Genomic DNA, 13,921 nt, shown 5'->3' on the forward strand with positions numbered 1-13,921 from the left:
CGCCGGCGGGCGGGGGTGGGTAGGGGTCAGGGCGGGGCTCTGTGGGCCCACGGAGCTCCCACAGGACTGGCCACTGCAGCGTCTGCCGCCCAGGCGACCCCAGCGTCATCGCGGGTGGGAACCGTGGGGTCCCCTCCCTCCCCCGGCCCCGTCTCCTCCCTTCCCTCCCTCTTTCTCTCCCTCCTTCCATCCCCACTTTCAACTTCCAACAGCAGCTTCACTTCTAGAGAACCTGCCCCTGCGCACACCCGTCAAGGCTCACAGGCGACCAAAGGCTCTGCTCTTCCACCCGCTGTCGGCGCAGCCGCACTCACCCTCATGCCCAGCTCGATGTTCTCGCCGCCGTACACCTCCATGCCTGGGTCCAGCAGGCCGATGTCCCCGAAATACTCCCGGTCCACCACGAACGAGCAGCCGATCATGGCAGGGGTCCTGGGGCAGAGACAGCGGCATGAGCCCGTCGCCAGCGTGGGAGCCAGAGCAGGAGCGTGGTGGAGCCCCGCCACCTTCTCCCCCCTACCCCCGCCTCGCACCGCCACCCTGACTTCTCGTCACCACTCGAGTCGCTGTGCCCAGGGCTGGGGACAGCTGCTTCTCCAGCTGCAGGGCCTCGTCCTGGAACCCCTCAGAGGCTGGGAAAGCGCTCAGCACAGACCTGTGTCCAAATGCTCACCGCACAACATCCGCTGATGACAACAACCAGCATCAATTCAGGCACTTAGTGTAAGGAATTTAAAAGAAAATCAATTTATCTAACCATCTGTGTGGTTCCTACAACATCATTTCCCAGGCTTGAGTGACTTGCCTACCTCCTGCATTGTTTTGTCCTATCTGTGTATCAGTAGTCAGGGCTGCAACAGGCAGTTGTGTAGGTTGTGCACTGCTCAACTCTACGGAACCTCACTGATATCAGACTCTCTTTGAACGACACACCTTGGAGCTGCGGAGGGCACAACCTATGCAGTTAAGTGCAGCAGACTGCGAACCGCACTATTATTTCTGTCATAATTTCAAAATGTCAGCAGATTTAGCCTTGCTCCCTATCTGTGAAATCATGAGTTGATCTGCTTGTTATATTTTTTCCAATATGCATTAAACATTTATGAGTGTTGTGCGTCCCCTGGGACGTGGTCGCCTGGCACAGGACGGGGAAAGCAGAGCACAATGAGGGCAGAGAGAAGGGTGGGTGGTGGCGCAGTGAGCGATGTTGTGCACTCACTGCCTCCAGGGTTTCTACCGAGCGTCTGCTGGGCGGTGGAATACGAAAGAGAAACAAGAAAGGAAAAACGTGTCTCTAAGCGAGACATGGGCAGAGTCTACGTGTTATGACAAAGTAGGAACTTCTAAGCTTTTAATAAAAGATTTTGCCTCAGACAAGGACGATTCCCTTGTACCTCGAGGGCTCAGTTTCTTCCAAGGCCTTAGAGCTCTAAGAGGAACCGCGAAGCCTTGAGTTGCTCCCAAATGCCGAGGCAGGCAGGCCCAAGGCCCCCGTAGGTATTAACTTTCTCTTCCGTAAAAACAGCAGCAAAAAACTGATCTCAGTCATAATTTAAAAGAAGTAATTCTGCCCTGATGACTGCGAAGTCAGAAGTAAACACCCGTCAGTTGCCCAAGAACAACTGGGACATTAAAAGGTGATTATCTTTTTATTTGTGCAAAGATCCAATTTGTTCTGTCATTAGATTTTGGCCACTAACCTAACAGTAATGAAATTTTAATACCAACTTTGATTTTTAATGGCAACATTTGATGGGTTAAGTTATAGTTCATCAACACACAACAGGTATTTCTCTCATTTTTGTAACGACAACGACAATCTCAGGCTGATCTCTGATGAATCGAAGTGCCAAACCCCCCACCGAGCCTATTATGGCTGGTAATGATTTTTTTATTACTGCTCAGGGTTCCCAGATAAACGCAGACTCGCAGGGCCACGGTAGCAGAATCAGCTGACACTGACTTTATTCGCATGAGAAATTCTCCCTGTGATTACAGAAAGCAGCCCGGGCAGAGTGATGCCACGTTCCAGGGGGCTCCAGTCATTCCGGGGACGACCCTCACCCTGGCTGTTCAGCTGCGGGATGGGTGACGGGTGGGCAGCCAAGACCCCCAGGGTCCTGCTCATCCCACCCCTGCCCACCCTCCACCTCATTGCCCGGGACCTTTAGTCCAGCCTTCACTTGTTCAAACACTGAGAGTGGACCCAGCCCTCTGCCATCGGGGACGAGAGGATAAACCAGTGTGGTCCGTCTGTACGGGGGGACATGACTCACGCCATGACGTGGGCGAACCCTGGAACTCGGATGCACACACCACGGGCTGGGACTTGCTGGGCCGTCACAGCTAATTTGCCCACGAGCTCTGGCTCAGTCGCCCAGGCTGAGACGATGCCCAGGGAGGGAGGCCGACACGCACTCATATTCGAAAGGCCCGTCTGACCTGGAACTCTGGCCCAGGGGCCACCAGCCTGTCCCGAGGAGCCGGCTGCCAGGGCCGCGGAGGGCTGCAGGGTGGACGCTGGACCCGGCTGACTGGCCTGGCTCTGGCTGCCGTGGGGCGGGGGCAGGGCAGGGTCTCCCCAGGCCCGGTCTGCTCTGACAGCCCCCGCCCCCACTGGGCAGCACTGCAGGGGACATTTCCTAAAGGAAATTTCGAATGTCATCCTCTCCAGCGCCACATCACTTCCCATCCCGGATTCAGATGCACGGGCCGTGTCCCTGGGAGAAGGGCAGCGTGCCCACGGCCTGCAGGTGCCCTCGGAGTGCACTGTCTGCACCGCCCTGTGCCCCGGCCTCGGGGAATACTTTGTCCTCTGATTCCTATAAGACGGGAGCCTGGCACCTGTGACTGTGCTGAAGGATCCACCATCGTGGGGGACGTGGCTGGGGAAGACCCTTCCCTGCCCGCGGTGGGGTCCGCTGGTGAGCCTGAGCTGCTCCTCCTGCTAAGGCCATGGCTGACTCCCGGAGAAAGTGCTCCCTCACCGCCCCGCCGGGGCTCAGTCCGGGGGCTCAGCCCTTCTCACATCGTCCAGAATGGACCCCCAGGTCCACCCCAACACGCCCGACACACCGCTGCTCAGCTCCCTTCTCGGCCCCCCGCTCTGCCCCACAGGCCTGCCCCACCTGCCCCACTGTCCTCTCTTCCACGTCCCTACACATGGCCTGTTGGTGATGTCACCAGCTACAAAATAGCATGTGCTCCCAAACTGTAGAGGTCGCCCCAGGGACCAGCCAGGCTTAGTGGTGGGGACCTGACACCAGAAGCCCCTACTCTGCCTGGCAGCCCCCAGAGAAGCTCAGGCCTCCAGAAACCAGTGTCGGCTCAGGGCCGGTGTCCACAATCTATGAAAAGTTGATTTCCCGTTACTGATACGAAGACAATCTGATAAATGACCACTGGCCTCTCGTGGAAGACTAGAGGGAGATGAACAGGACAATTTCCGGCTGTAAAAGGTCATTATCAATGGGAATTGCCCTCCAGTTCGTGCAAGGGGCTGAGAACAGATGGGCCACTGCAAGGCGAGACGAGGGATTGGGAATCGGCTGGTACTTGTAACCCTCCAGTGAGGGAAGTGACGCCTGACAGGATCTCACCTGTGACTCTGATCCTGCCTGTGACAGAAATCATATATGACAGGATGTCACCTGTGTCTCTGATACTCCATGTGAGGGAAGTCATGTCTGACAGGATCCCACCTGTGACTCTGATCCTGCCTGTGAGGGAAGTGATATCTGACAAGAGCTCACCTATTTCCCGGATCCTGCATGTGAGAGCAGTCACGTCTGACGGGATCATACTTGTTACTCTAAACCTGCACGTGAGGGAAGTGATATCTCACAGGATCTCACTGTTACCCTGATCCTGCATGTGACGGAAATCATATATGACAGGATGTCACCTGTGTCTCTGATACTCCATGTGAGGGAAGTCATGTCTGACAGGATCCCACCTGTGACTCTTATCCTGCCTGTGAGGGAAGTGGTATCTGACAGGATCTCACCTGTTACCCTGACCCTGCATGTGACAGAAGTCATGGGTGGCAGGAGTGTATAAAGTGAGCCAGGCACGAGAGAGCTGACCCTGCAAGTGGCAGTCATTGCCAGGGAGACAACAGATTGGCGGGAACCACGCCGAGCAGGGGACAAAAACGACTGCTTGGACGACACCTGCTGGCACCGGGTGCTTCGTGGCTACAGCCTGGGGGCCCCGTGTGGCCAGGGCTCCCGGGATTCAGGAGGGGCCGGCACTGTGTGTTTCTGAAATGTTGCAATCTCTCCTTTTCTATGTTTAAGGAACGAATTCAAAATGAAAATAAACGCTTGGCAGGACACCCCACGGGGGTCAGACTGGAGGACTGTGAGTCTGTGTCCTTAGTGCCGTGTTTGTTGTCTCGCTGCTCACGGTGGCTGTGGTGTTCCTGGTCCCTCCCGCCGCCCTCTGGTCACAGATCCAGCCAGCCCGCCCACCTGCCCACGGTCCCCCCATGACATCTGTGCCCCTGGGCCTCTGCTCTGGCGACATTTACCTCTGACCTGCCAGGCTGGCTTTCTGCAGGAGCAGCTGCTTCCCGTCCCCGAGACCATGCGTCCCCACCCCCTCACCCTGCGCCCCCACCCTCTGCTCACCTGATGGGGGCCGACTCGTCGCCGTGGTCCAGCCAGTCCTGCGGTGGGATGATGTACATGCACCAGAGCCCCCAGGTGTAGCCGTGGGCCGCGTTGGCATACTGCTGCACCTCGAACGTGTTGTACTTGATGTTGTCGATGGCCGGCAGCACGATCCGCCGGCGGTCCTCCTGGATCCGCGTGAGGGCAGGCTCAGCCCTGCGGAAGACACGTGGGCTGTGAGGACAGGCAGGGGTCCTGGGGCCTCCCCCATTCCCCGGGAGGGACCAGCTCCCCCCAGGGAGGGACGTGCAAGGCCCACAGCTTCCGCACGTCTGCCCTGAGCTCACAGCTCGGCCTCTCTTTCAGCCCAACCCCCCCCTCCTTTCCTGCACCTGTGGGACATTCATTTGTAAGTATTAAATGAGGATCTATTATGTGCCACACTCTGCTCTAACAAACTGGAAAAGATTCTTGAACTGAAAAAGAAAAGCAATCCATGCCCCAGGGAGCCTACAACAGGTTGGATGGAAAAGCCACCAGGTGCTGTTGTGCAGTGTGGAACCTACACAACAGTGCGCAACGGTCCTGACTGGGTGGGGTGAGAGGACAGACAATGCGTCTAAGTAAATAACAGGACATGTCAGAAGGGGGGAAGGCATCATGGGGAAGAAAGGCCGTGAGGCAGTGGGCAGGAGCTGCAGTTCCAACAGGGTATCTGCCTGGCTGTCCCGGCAGTGATGGGAGGGTGTGGCCCCAGGCAGAGGGAGCAGCCACACTGTGACCCTGGCGTGTGCCTCAGAGCTCCGGCCAGGCGGCTGGAGCAGCAGACCAGGCAGTGGTTGGCGATGAGGCAGAGTGGAGGGTGACCAGGGGGACAGCAGTTCCCGCAGGGACCTTCGTGCAGGAAACCCCGTGGAAGCAAGTGCGGCCCTCGCCCCTGGGGACTTCATGCATCCTGCAAGGGTGAGACACCTGCAGGGCCCCTGCCATCCCAGCTGGAACTCGGGTGACCCGCCAATGCCCAAACGCGACAGTGAGGGACGGGCGGGGCCCAGAGCGGATTCAGGGTCCAGCTTGGGGAGGGGCGAGGCCCTGACCCTGGCCACGAACCATGCGGCTGCCCTCGCCCCTCCGTCCCCTCCTTCTGAGCAAGAGCCCTGGTGTCTACGGGCCTTTCAGCTTGGTGAGGAGGATTAATTAATTACTGTTAGCAAAGTGCTTTGGGGATGAAAAGCTCCCTGCAAATGCCACGGCTGCCGACAAGGCAGGGTCTTCTGTGGAGGCAGTTCTGGGGGGGGAGTGCTACTTGCAGAGGGATAACCAGGTTTTCACTTGTGAAAATTAACGTGGTACCAGTTTAAAATTGCATTCTGATGTGACAGACTCACGGCTCTCCCAAACGCCCTCTGTGCCTCAGGGTGCTTACACCACATCAGAGGGACTGAAAGGCCACCAAGTATGGTTGTGCAGTGCACAACCTACACAACGGTCTGGAGCGACCCTGGTGGGGTCAGAAGGTGATATGTAGGTAACGACATCTCGTGTTGGAAGGTGATAGATGTCACAGGAGAACAGGAGTCGCCTTATGGGCTGGCAGGGAGGAGAGAAACGGCCGCGAGGGGAAGGCAAAGCAGGAGGAAGCGGAGTCTCAGTGAGAACCACCTGTGGGTGGGGGAGGCTGCGCTAGAGGCTCCGTCCACAGCAGCACCTGCCGGGGACACGCCCACGCCCTGCCACCAGCACACGCTGCTACGGGAACCAGGGGCTTTGAGAGACCCCAGAGGCCAGATCACCGGGCAGCCCAGCAGGAGGCCCCACCCCGGCCCCCGTGGGGTCCCTGCCCTGGGGTCCCCACCACGGAACGTGCACATCGTGTCCTCAGCCTCTGGAACGCGGCAGTGATTCAGACTCTGGGAACGAGGCAGGGACAGAGCAAGCCTCACACGCGCGTTCTAAAGGACGTGGCAGAACCACGCGGCGGGACCCGGTGGCGCTGGGCCCGCGGCTCCCACAGGGCGGGCTGAGGCGGGTCCCCAGCCCAGGAGGGGCCGACCGAGACCCGCGTCCAGCCCGCGCGGCTCTTACCAGCCCGTGTTGAACTCGACGTGGGCGTCGAAGAAGCCGACGACGGGGGCGGTGGCCGCCTTCCAGCCCTGCAGCCGCGCCCGGATCAGGCCCTCGCGCCTGCTGTTGCGCACGATCTTCACGAGGCCCGGGTACCTCTTGTTCACGTACTGGTCCAGGCTGAACTTGAGCTCCACTGCGGGGGGAGGCGCAGGCTCAGCGTGCGGCAGCCGGGCGGGGCGGCGAGACCCGGGCCGAGGCGCTGGGGCCCCCGGGAGCAAAGCCCCGTAAACACAGAAGCCCCGCGGGGCTGGGCGGAGCGTGGCCCTGCCACCCCTCACCACGGAGCCGGCCTGGAGCTGCGGGAGCACGAACCCCCGAGGCCCTGCTGCTCTGGCCTGTGTGGTCCTTGCTGTGGCCGCCAGCAACCGCCGTCCGCCTGGCCCCGCCCCGGCCCCGCCCACAGCCCCGCCCACAGCCCACAGCCCCGCCATTGGCCCCGCCCCGGCCCCGCCCAGCCCACGGCCCCCCCCGCCCCCAGCCCCCCGCCCACGGCCCCGCCCACGGCCCTGCCCCTGGCCCCGCCCACGGCCCCGCCCACAGCCCACAGCCCCGCCCCGGCCCCGCCCACGGCCCCGCCCCAGCCCACAGCCCCGCCCCGGCCCACAGCCCTGCCCTTGGCCCCGCCCACAGCCCCGCCCACGGCCCCGCCCCAGCCCACGGCCCCGCCCCCGCCCACAGCCCCGCCCCTGGCCCCGCCCACGGCCCCGCCCACGGCCCCGCCCCAGCCCACAGCCCTGCCCCCTGGCCCCGCCCACGGCCCCGCCCACGGCCCCGCCCCAGCCCTACCCCAGCCCTGCCCCCGGCCCAGTCCCCGGCCCCCAGCCCTGCCCCCTGGCCCCGCCCACGGCCCCGCCCACGGCCCCGCCCCAGCCCCAGCCCTACCCCAGCCCTGCCCCCGGCCCAGTCCCCGGCCCCCAGCCCTGCCCCCTGGCCCCGCCCACGGCCCCGCCCACGGCCCCGCCCCAGCCCTACCCCAGCCCTGCCCCCGGCCCTACCCCCGGCCCTCCCCCCGGCCCCGGCCCCGCCCCCAGCCCTACCCCCGCCCCCGCCCACGGCCCCGGCCCCATTCACCATTGTCGCTGTTGTCGTCCACCAGGATGACCTCCTTGAGCAGCTGGGAGGGCGTGTGGTTGACCACGCTGTGCACGGAGCGCAGGATGACAGACAGGGCCTCGTTGACGAAGATGAAGACCACAGAGACCTGGGGCAGGTCCTGGGAGTAGGTCATCTGTCTGCACCTGCGGGACAGGGTTGCCTGGCGTCAGGGCGGGGCGGCCCCGCGGGACGCTGAGGGGACGGGCCTGGGTCCCACCAGCTGCGGAAGGACAGTGACACTGTGGATGGAAACCGCCTCACCTGGCACGAGGAGACAGCGTGGTCACCTCAGGAGCCACGCCCCCCCCAGTCCTCCCTGCGGCCTGCAGAAGCTGCAGCTTGTGACGGGTTCAAGTCCCGGCGGCGGCACAGCCAGCCCTTCTCCCCGCGTGTTCGGAAGGCTTGGAACAGGGGAAAGGGGCCGTGTGGTCCACGAGGACCCAGCAGCCTGAGCACGCAGCCACCTCACCGTGTCCTCACCGCGTCCTCACACGTCCCCACACGTCCTCACACATCCTCACTGCATCCTCACACATCCTCACTGCGTCCTCACTGCATCCCCACATGTCCCCACACGTCCCCACACGTCCTCACCGCGTCCTCACCACAGCGAAGGCAGACCCCTGTCGCTCCCCGTGGGAGGGCCGAGGGAGCCGGGGGACTCTCCGTCCGCGACTGGGGCCGCTGGGGCCTGGCCGGGCTGCACACACCTGCTCTGAGGACCCTCCTGCCCGCGAGGACGGACCGTTTGCACCTGGCACTGCGGAGCGGCAGCAGCTGAGGGGCCGCGCAGGGCTGGGGGCACAGAACCCCCCTCTCTTACCCACAAGCCACAGTCCCTAACGACCTCGCCTTTGACGCAGACGTCCACGCCAGGTGACCACTCAGCCCGGGATGCCGACTGCCCTTTATCCACCCATCGCAGCGGCCACTCGCTCCGCCCACGCGCTGCCTGCTGAACGGGGGCACCTTCCGCAAGCTCATGCCGTCCCTGGGCAGCCTCCGAGCCTGGAAAGTTCTAGCATCATCTCAAGTCACCAAACACAACCTCGCTTCGGTGAGCCAAGAGGCCAGCCCCGCGTTACAATCCCGTCTGAGTGAGACGCAGTCACCCTTGACCTCGTCAGGAGCAGCGAGGAGGCAGGTGGACGGGAGAGGGTGGCGGGTGGCGCCAGGCTGGGGGAGCAAATGGTAAACCTGGTGATGCCCAGGGTCTCCCCAGACGGAGGGGGAGACTCCCGCGCTCGCCAGACGCCCGGGCTTCTGTGGCAGAAGCTGCCCGGCTGCGTCTGGGATCCCGTGGAAATGCAGAGGACTTCACGGCACAGCAGGCTGGAGGTCTCCACCGCCTGGAGCCGCAGTGACAGGGCGCCATTCCTGGGCCATTTCTCCACTTCTCTGTCCCTGCCTTAGGAGCCGTGGCCTGGAAGAAATTCTTCACGTGAAATATGTTTCCTGAGATCCCTCTTGGTTCTTCCAACAAGTCCCATTAAGGGACTAGAAAATTGAACTGCGGCCACATCTATCACAGGATGTGGTGCAGAACAGATGTCTTTTGTCTTTTTGATGACGGTCAAGACAACTGTAAAATACACACCAGAGAAGCACAGAGCGTGGGGGGGAACCTTCTGGTCCCAGACGCGAGGGACGGAAGCCAAGTCGCATGCGGGGAACGGAGAGCCGGGGCCACACCCAGCGTTCCCCGAAACGTTCGTTCCCAGGTGTCCTGCGTGGCGAGCTGGGAGACGCCAGGGCTGCGGAGACCTGGGGGGTCAGAGTCCCCTGCATGTGCCGCGAGGGGCTACCTGGTGACACAGCCCAGGACACCAACGGCCCCCCGGAGAGAGGCGAGAGGAGAGGTCGGCGCAGCTGCGTCTCCGCGTGACGATGACTGTGACAGTCAACTCGAGTGGGGTCAGGGACGCCCGCTCGCTGGCGTGTCTGAGGGTGTTTCTGGAAGAGACGAGCGTTTCGTCCGTGGACTCGGGCGAGAAGGGCAGATCCCTCTCTGTGGAGCTCGGTGCCCGCTGTCCGCGCTCTGACGTCGGAGCCCTCGGTTCCCCGGGCTCTGGACTCCGGACTGTCCCGGGTGTCTGTGCTGCCACAGCAGAGCCCACAGCCTGGACGATTCACACAGAACAGATGTTTATTCTCTCACAGCTCTGCAGACCCCTGTGCAGCCAGACCCTGCTCCTTCCTAGCAAGCCCACGAGGGCGCACGGACACGCAACGCGCGTGGTGAGCGATCAATCCATGTCCTGGGGGCTCTCTCCTGTCCTCAGGGCTGAACACTTACAACTTATTTAGTTACACTGTACCTCTTAGATACGCATTAGTTATAACTCTGTGGCTGGATAGGAACTCAATCTGATTTAAACTCTTAAAAAGAAATGGATCGCGGTCCGTCTGAGTTTCTGGTGGAGCACGTGTGTCCGGCACCCTCTCCGTCCTTTGGTCTCCGCCACGGTGGCGTCGAGCACTGTCCTACTGATGGGTGGCACAGCCACTCCCAGCCCTGGGCGGGCACAGCTCTCAGGACCCCCGTCCGCCCGAGGTGCCCTAACTGAGCCCTGCCGGGAAGCAGGAGCTGGGGACAAAGGCCTCCTGCACCTCTGTTGACAGCCGATGCTCTCTGGCCACATCCAAGGACCCTGCGCCTCGGGTTGGCCTAATCTGCTTCCTAACCGGGACACCTGTCAAGCCCTCAAGGCCCCTGCGGGCCACAGGACCAGGCCCCCCAAGTGCACAGGAGTCAGGGCTTCTCCAGGGCCGGCCTGCCCGGGTCCCCTGACGTCAGACGGCGAGTGAGTCGCTTCGAGAGTTGCTGTGCCCCGGGGAGGACGCGACTGCTCCAAGCCCCCTGCACTGGGCGCGGCACCCAGCAGGGCTGGCTGAGCCCGAGCGCCAAGTCCCCCAGCAGCACGCGGCTGCCCAGGCCCCCAGGACAGCTGACGGGGAGGCTGGGGTCCCCAGACAGGAAGAATGTGCCGGATGTCTGGTGGCTGAAAGGACAAAGGGTGATCCGCCGAGGGAGGTGGGCTCCTCGCAAAGCCCAGGGCGTATTTTCCTCAGCCACGGTACCTCGGAAATATTGCTCAAATTTTCCTAAGAGCAAAATCTCTCTTTTGAGAAACGTTTCCTTATGATCTCTTAAGAGTCATTTCTTTAAACAAAGCCGCAGTTGATTTTTATAGCCCCGAGAAATCAGGGCTTCAGAGATTCCTTTTATTAGGATCAGTTTGACTATTCAAAAGTCTGGGTAAGATGTTTCTGGTCACAATGAATTCCCTCGTATCACCGTTGTTGCGCTTATTGTCATCACAACGACACATACATATGGCAAAAACCAAACGATACGGGAGTGTACGAGAAGTGGCCCCTTCCACGCTGCGTCACTTGGGACCGTTTTGCTTGGTGTCCACGGAAACCTGCCTGCGATGCCCTGGGGTCGGCCAAAGGGTGACCACACGGGACTGTTTCAAGCTCAGCCTCCGTCGAGGTCCTGAGTCAACAGGTGCTCAAGGCCGGCCGTGCAGAACCCGCAGGCGGACGGGAACTCGCGGCTGAGCCAAGGGGGCCCCTTTCCTCGTGTGTGTGTGTGTGTATGTGTGCGTGTGTGTGTGGGTGTTGTACCAGCAACAACATGATGCAAGTCAGCGTTCTCTGAGGCGCAGCCGTGTGTGAAGAGCCTGTTGTGTTTGTCTCCTAAGCCTCGGGGACACTGCTGGCAGTTGACAGAACCCCAGTCAAATACGCCCGTTCCCGCACCCTCCCCTCCCCCACCAGGTGCCACAGGGCTCAGAGCCGGCAGCTGGCGCGTGGGGGGGGCAGTGGAGGGAGGAGACGCACCCTCGCCCCTCCCCGTGGCCCCCTCGAGCAGCCCCACAGCAGACGGGGACAAGCTTTGACTTTGGGTGGAGCACCCGGTGGGGACTGTCACGTGGTGGGGACTGTCACGCGGGCCGGACATGCTGAATACTGGCCTGGGGCTTCGTTATCTGAATGCACAGAGCACCGTGGGCCTGGCCCGGGTCTCACGGGACGGAGGCAAGAGTGTCCCTCGAGTGGCACCGACACACAGTGGGGGGGAGGGACGGGGAGACAGTTCTCGGTTTCCCACAGACCCAGGCCCGCACCACGGCTGCAGACTGCGTGTGGGACAGGACACGGCAGTGCCACGGCCACTGCCAGACGCTGGCATCAGCCGTGAGTCTCCACTACGCACGGCAGCTGCAGGGAGCGCAGCCTCCTAGGCCTTCCGCTCTTTGCTCTCCACGGGCTAGTGCTCCATCTCACGTCATCTGTTAGCGGGCACGTAACAAAGAGTGTTCATCACAAATACTCGCGGTTTACAAGTCGCTGTTTAAATTAGAAATCGTGCGATATATCATATATGGCTTGGTTTTGCCCCGCCCTACTTTGCATCAAATAATCTGTTTACTTACAAGACAATGCCCTTCTCAATTTAAAAAATTGGCTTGTTATTAAACACTGAGCAAACAGGAAGGGCATTCACCCGACACGTCAGGTCTGACGGCTGAGGAAGCCGTGAACACCTGCCTGACACCCCGTCTAGGAAGAGTGCATGACAGCCCCACCCCGCTGTGCCCTCCGGGTTCCCTGTGGACCGGGTGACCCGGCTCTGCCTTCTCCACGGCTCTGCCACCGACATTCGCACCTGAGTTCCACACTGTGACGCAAATGGGTGTTTCCCCGGTTCACGGTCCCCAGCGTCCTGTTCTTCCCACCTGACGCCCAGTCCCTGAGGTGCCACCCGTGTTGTCACATGCACCGTGGCGGGTTCCCTGCCGAGTCCGTGTGTGAGCGGGGCTGCTGCATGGTTTCTGCCGTCACAGGGGCCACTGCTGCCCCTCCCTGGCTCCCTCCCCTGCCCGGCTCAGCCCACCCCGTTCCCGGCTGTGCTGCCCCTCCCTGGGGGGAGACCAGGGACCCCCCTGGCCCTGGCCCCATGCTGGGCGCACGTCCCCCCTGCCCCGATGTCATAGAGGAGCCAAAACAAACCGTTACGCAGCGGCCCTGGAATAACTCAGCCTGGGCAGAAGCAGAGGCCTCCGCTCTGGACTTAAACAGCAGCATTTCTGTCAGACGGGAAATAAACCGAGTTTATGGTGCTGCAAGGGAGTCAGAGTTCAGCGGGAGCCACATGCTGCAGGCCTGTTCCTGCCCCGCTGGCCCCACACCTGGGGCCACACCCTCCCCTCACCGGCCCCGGGGCCTTTGCACGCAGGGGAGGCTCTGGCCCTGCTGCAGAGACCCCACCACGTCTCCTTCTGCCCGTCTGAGCCCTGCCCTGCCGCCTCCACCAGCACCAAACACGGTCAAACGCGCATCTGGCCGCGGGGTCGTGTGTGCGGCAGCCCCAGTGCATTTCCAGGGCATGTCCCCAAGTCCGGCCTCTGCTGGCCTCTCTGTGGACACACGGTGGCCCCCCTGGGTGCCCTGTGGTGGCTGGGTGAAGGGAGGAGGGGCGGAGGGCGGGGAGGGCTGAGTCGGGGCCGCTGTGCGCAGGGTGGGAACGTGTCACAGAGGCTTCGGTTCGTCCAGAGGCAGGAGAACCTCGGCCTCAGAGGCCTCTCCGCGGGGATTTATATGACCACAGAGGAGCATAGATGCTTACGAGGCTCCTGATGCCACCTCCAAGGTCCTAGTCGGCAGCGACACTGGTGGGGACCCACAGACGCCCCTTGTGTCCCCGAGAGAGATGTGCACGAAGTGGCAGCGCCGCTCCCAGGGCCTCGGCCCCCCCCCCGCCCCGGCGAACACAGGACACAAGTCTCCCGCGAGCAGTGGCCTGGCCTCCGCACAGACTCGAGAAGTCACCCGTGATGGATGATTCTGGGAAACGCTCCCGGGGAGGGTTCTTGGAAGACGGGTCACCGGGGAGCGCTGCTGCCACCAGCAAGCTTTGCGATGTCCTCACAGCAGCAGCCACAGGCTCCCGCCCTCGCGGGGACGTCGATGTGAGCAGAGTCCTCATGGGGGGCCACGGCCGGGAGACCCCAGGGGAACCAGCCTGGGAGAGGCCACCTGGGAACGCCAGAGGGTTGGGAAGGGCCGGAGCCCCG

At 62.1% G+C, this 13,921-nt stretch overlaps 1 protein-coding gene across 1 annotated transcript in view; it reads right to left on the reverse strand.

Moving 5' to 3' along the window:
- GALNT9 (polypeptide N-acetylgalactosaminyltransferase 9) overlaps positions 1-13,921 on the reverse strand; it is a 47,889-nt gene that overhangs the window by 11,478 nt on the left and 22,490 nt on the right. The window contains exons 3-6 of the mRNA XM_045534153.1: positions 7,812-7,978; positions 6,699-6,873; positions 4,632-4,829; positions 315-432 (exon numbers count right to left, since the gene is read on the reverse strand). Of these exons, the coding sequence (XP_045390109.1) occupies positions 315-432; positions 4,632-4,829; positions 6,699-6,873; positions 7,812-7,978 (658 nt within the window). The remainder of the gene's footprint in view (positions 1-314; positions 433-4,631; positions 4,830-6,698; positions 6,874-7,811; positions 7,979-13,921) is intronic.

This window comes from Lemur catta, chromosome 21 (assembly GCF_020740605.2).
Source record: "Lemur catta isolate mLemCat1 chromosome 21, mLemCat1.pri, whole genome shotgun sequence".
Taxonomy (NCBI): domain Eukaryota; kingdom Metazoa; phylum Chordata; class Mammalia; order Primates; family Lemuridae; genus Lemur; species Lemur catta.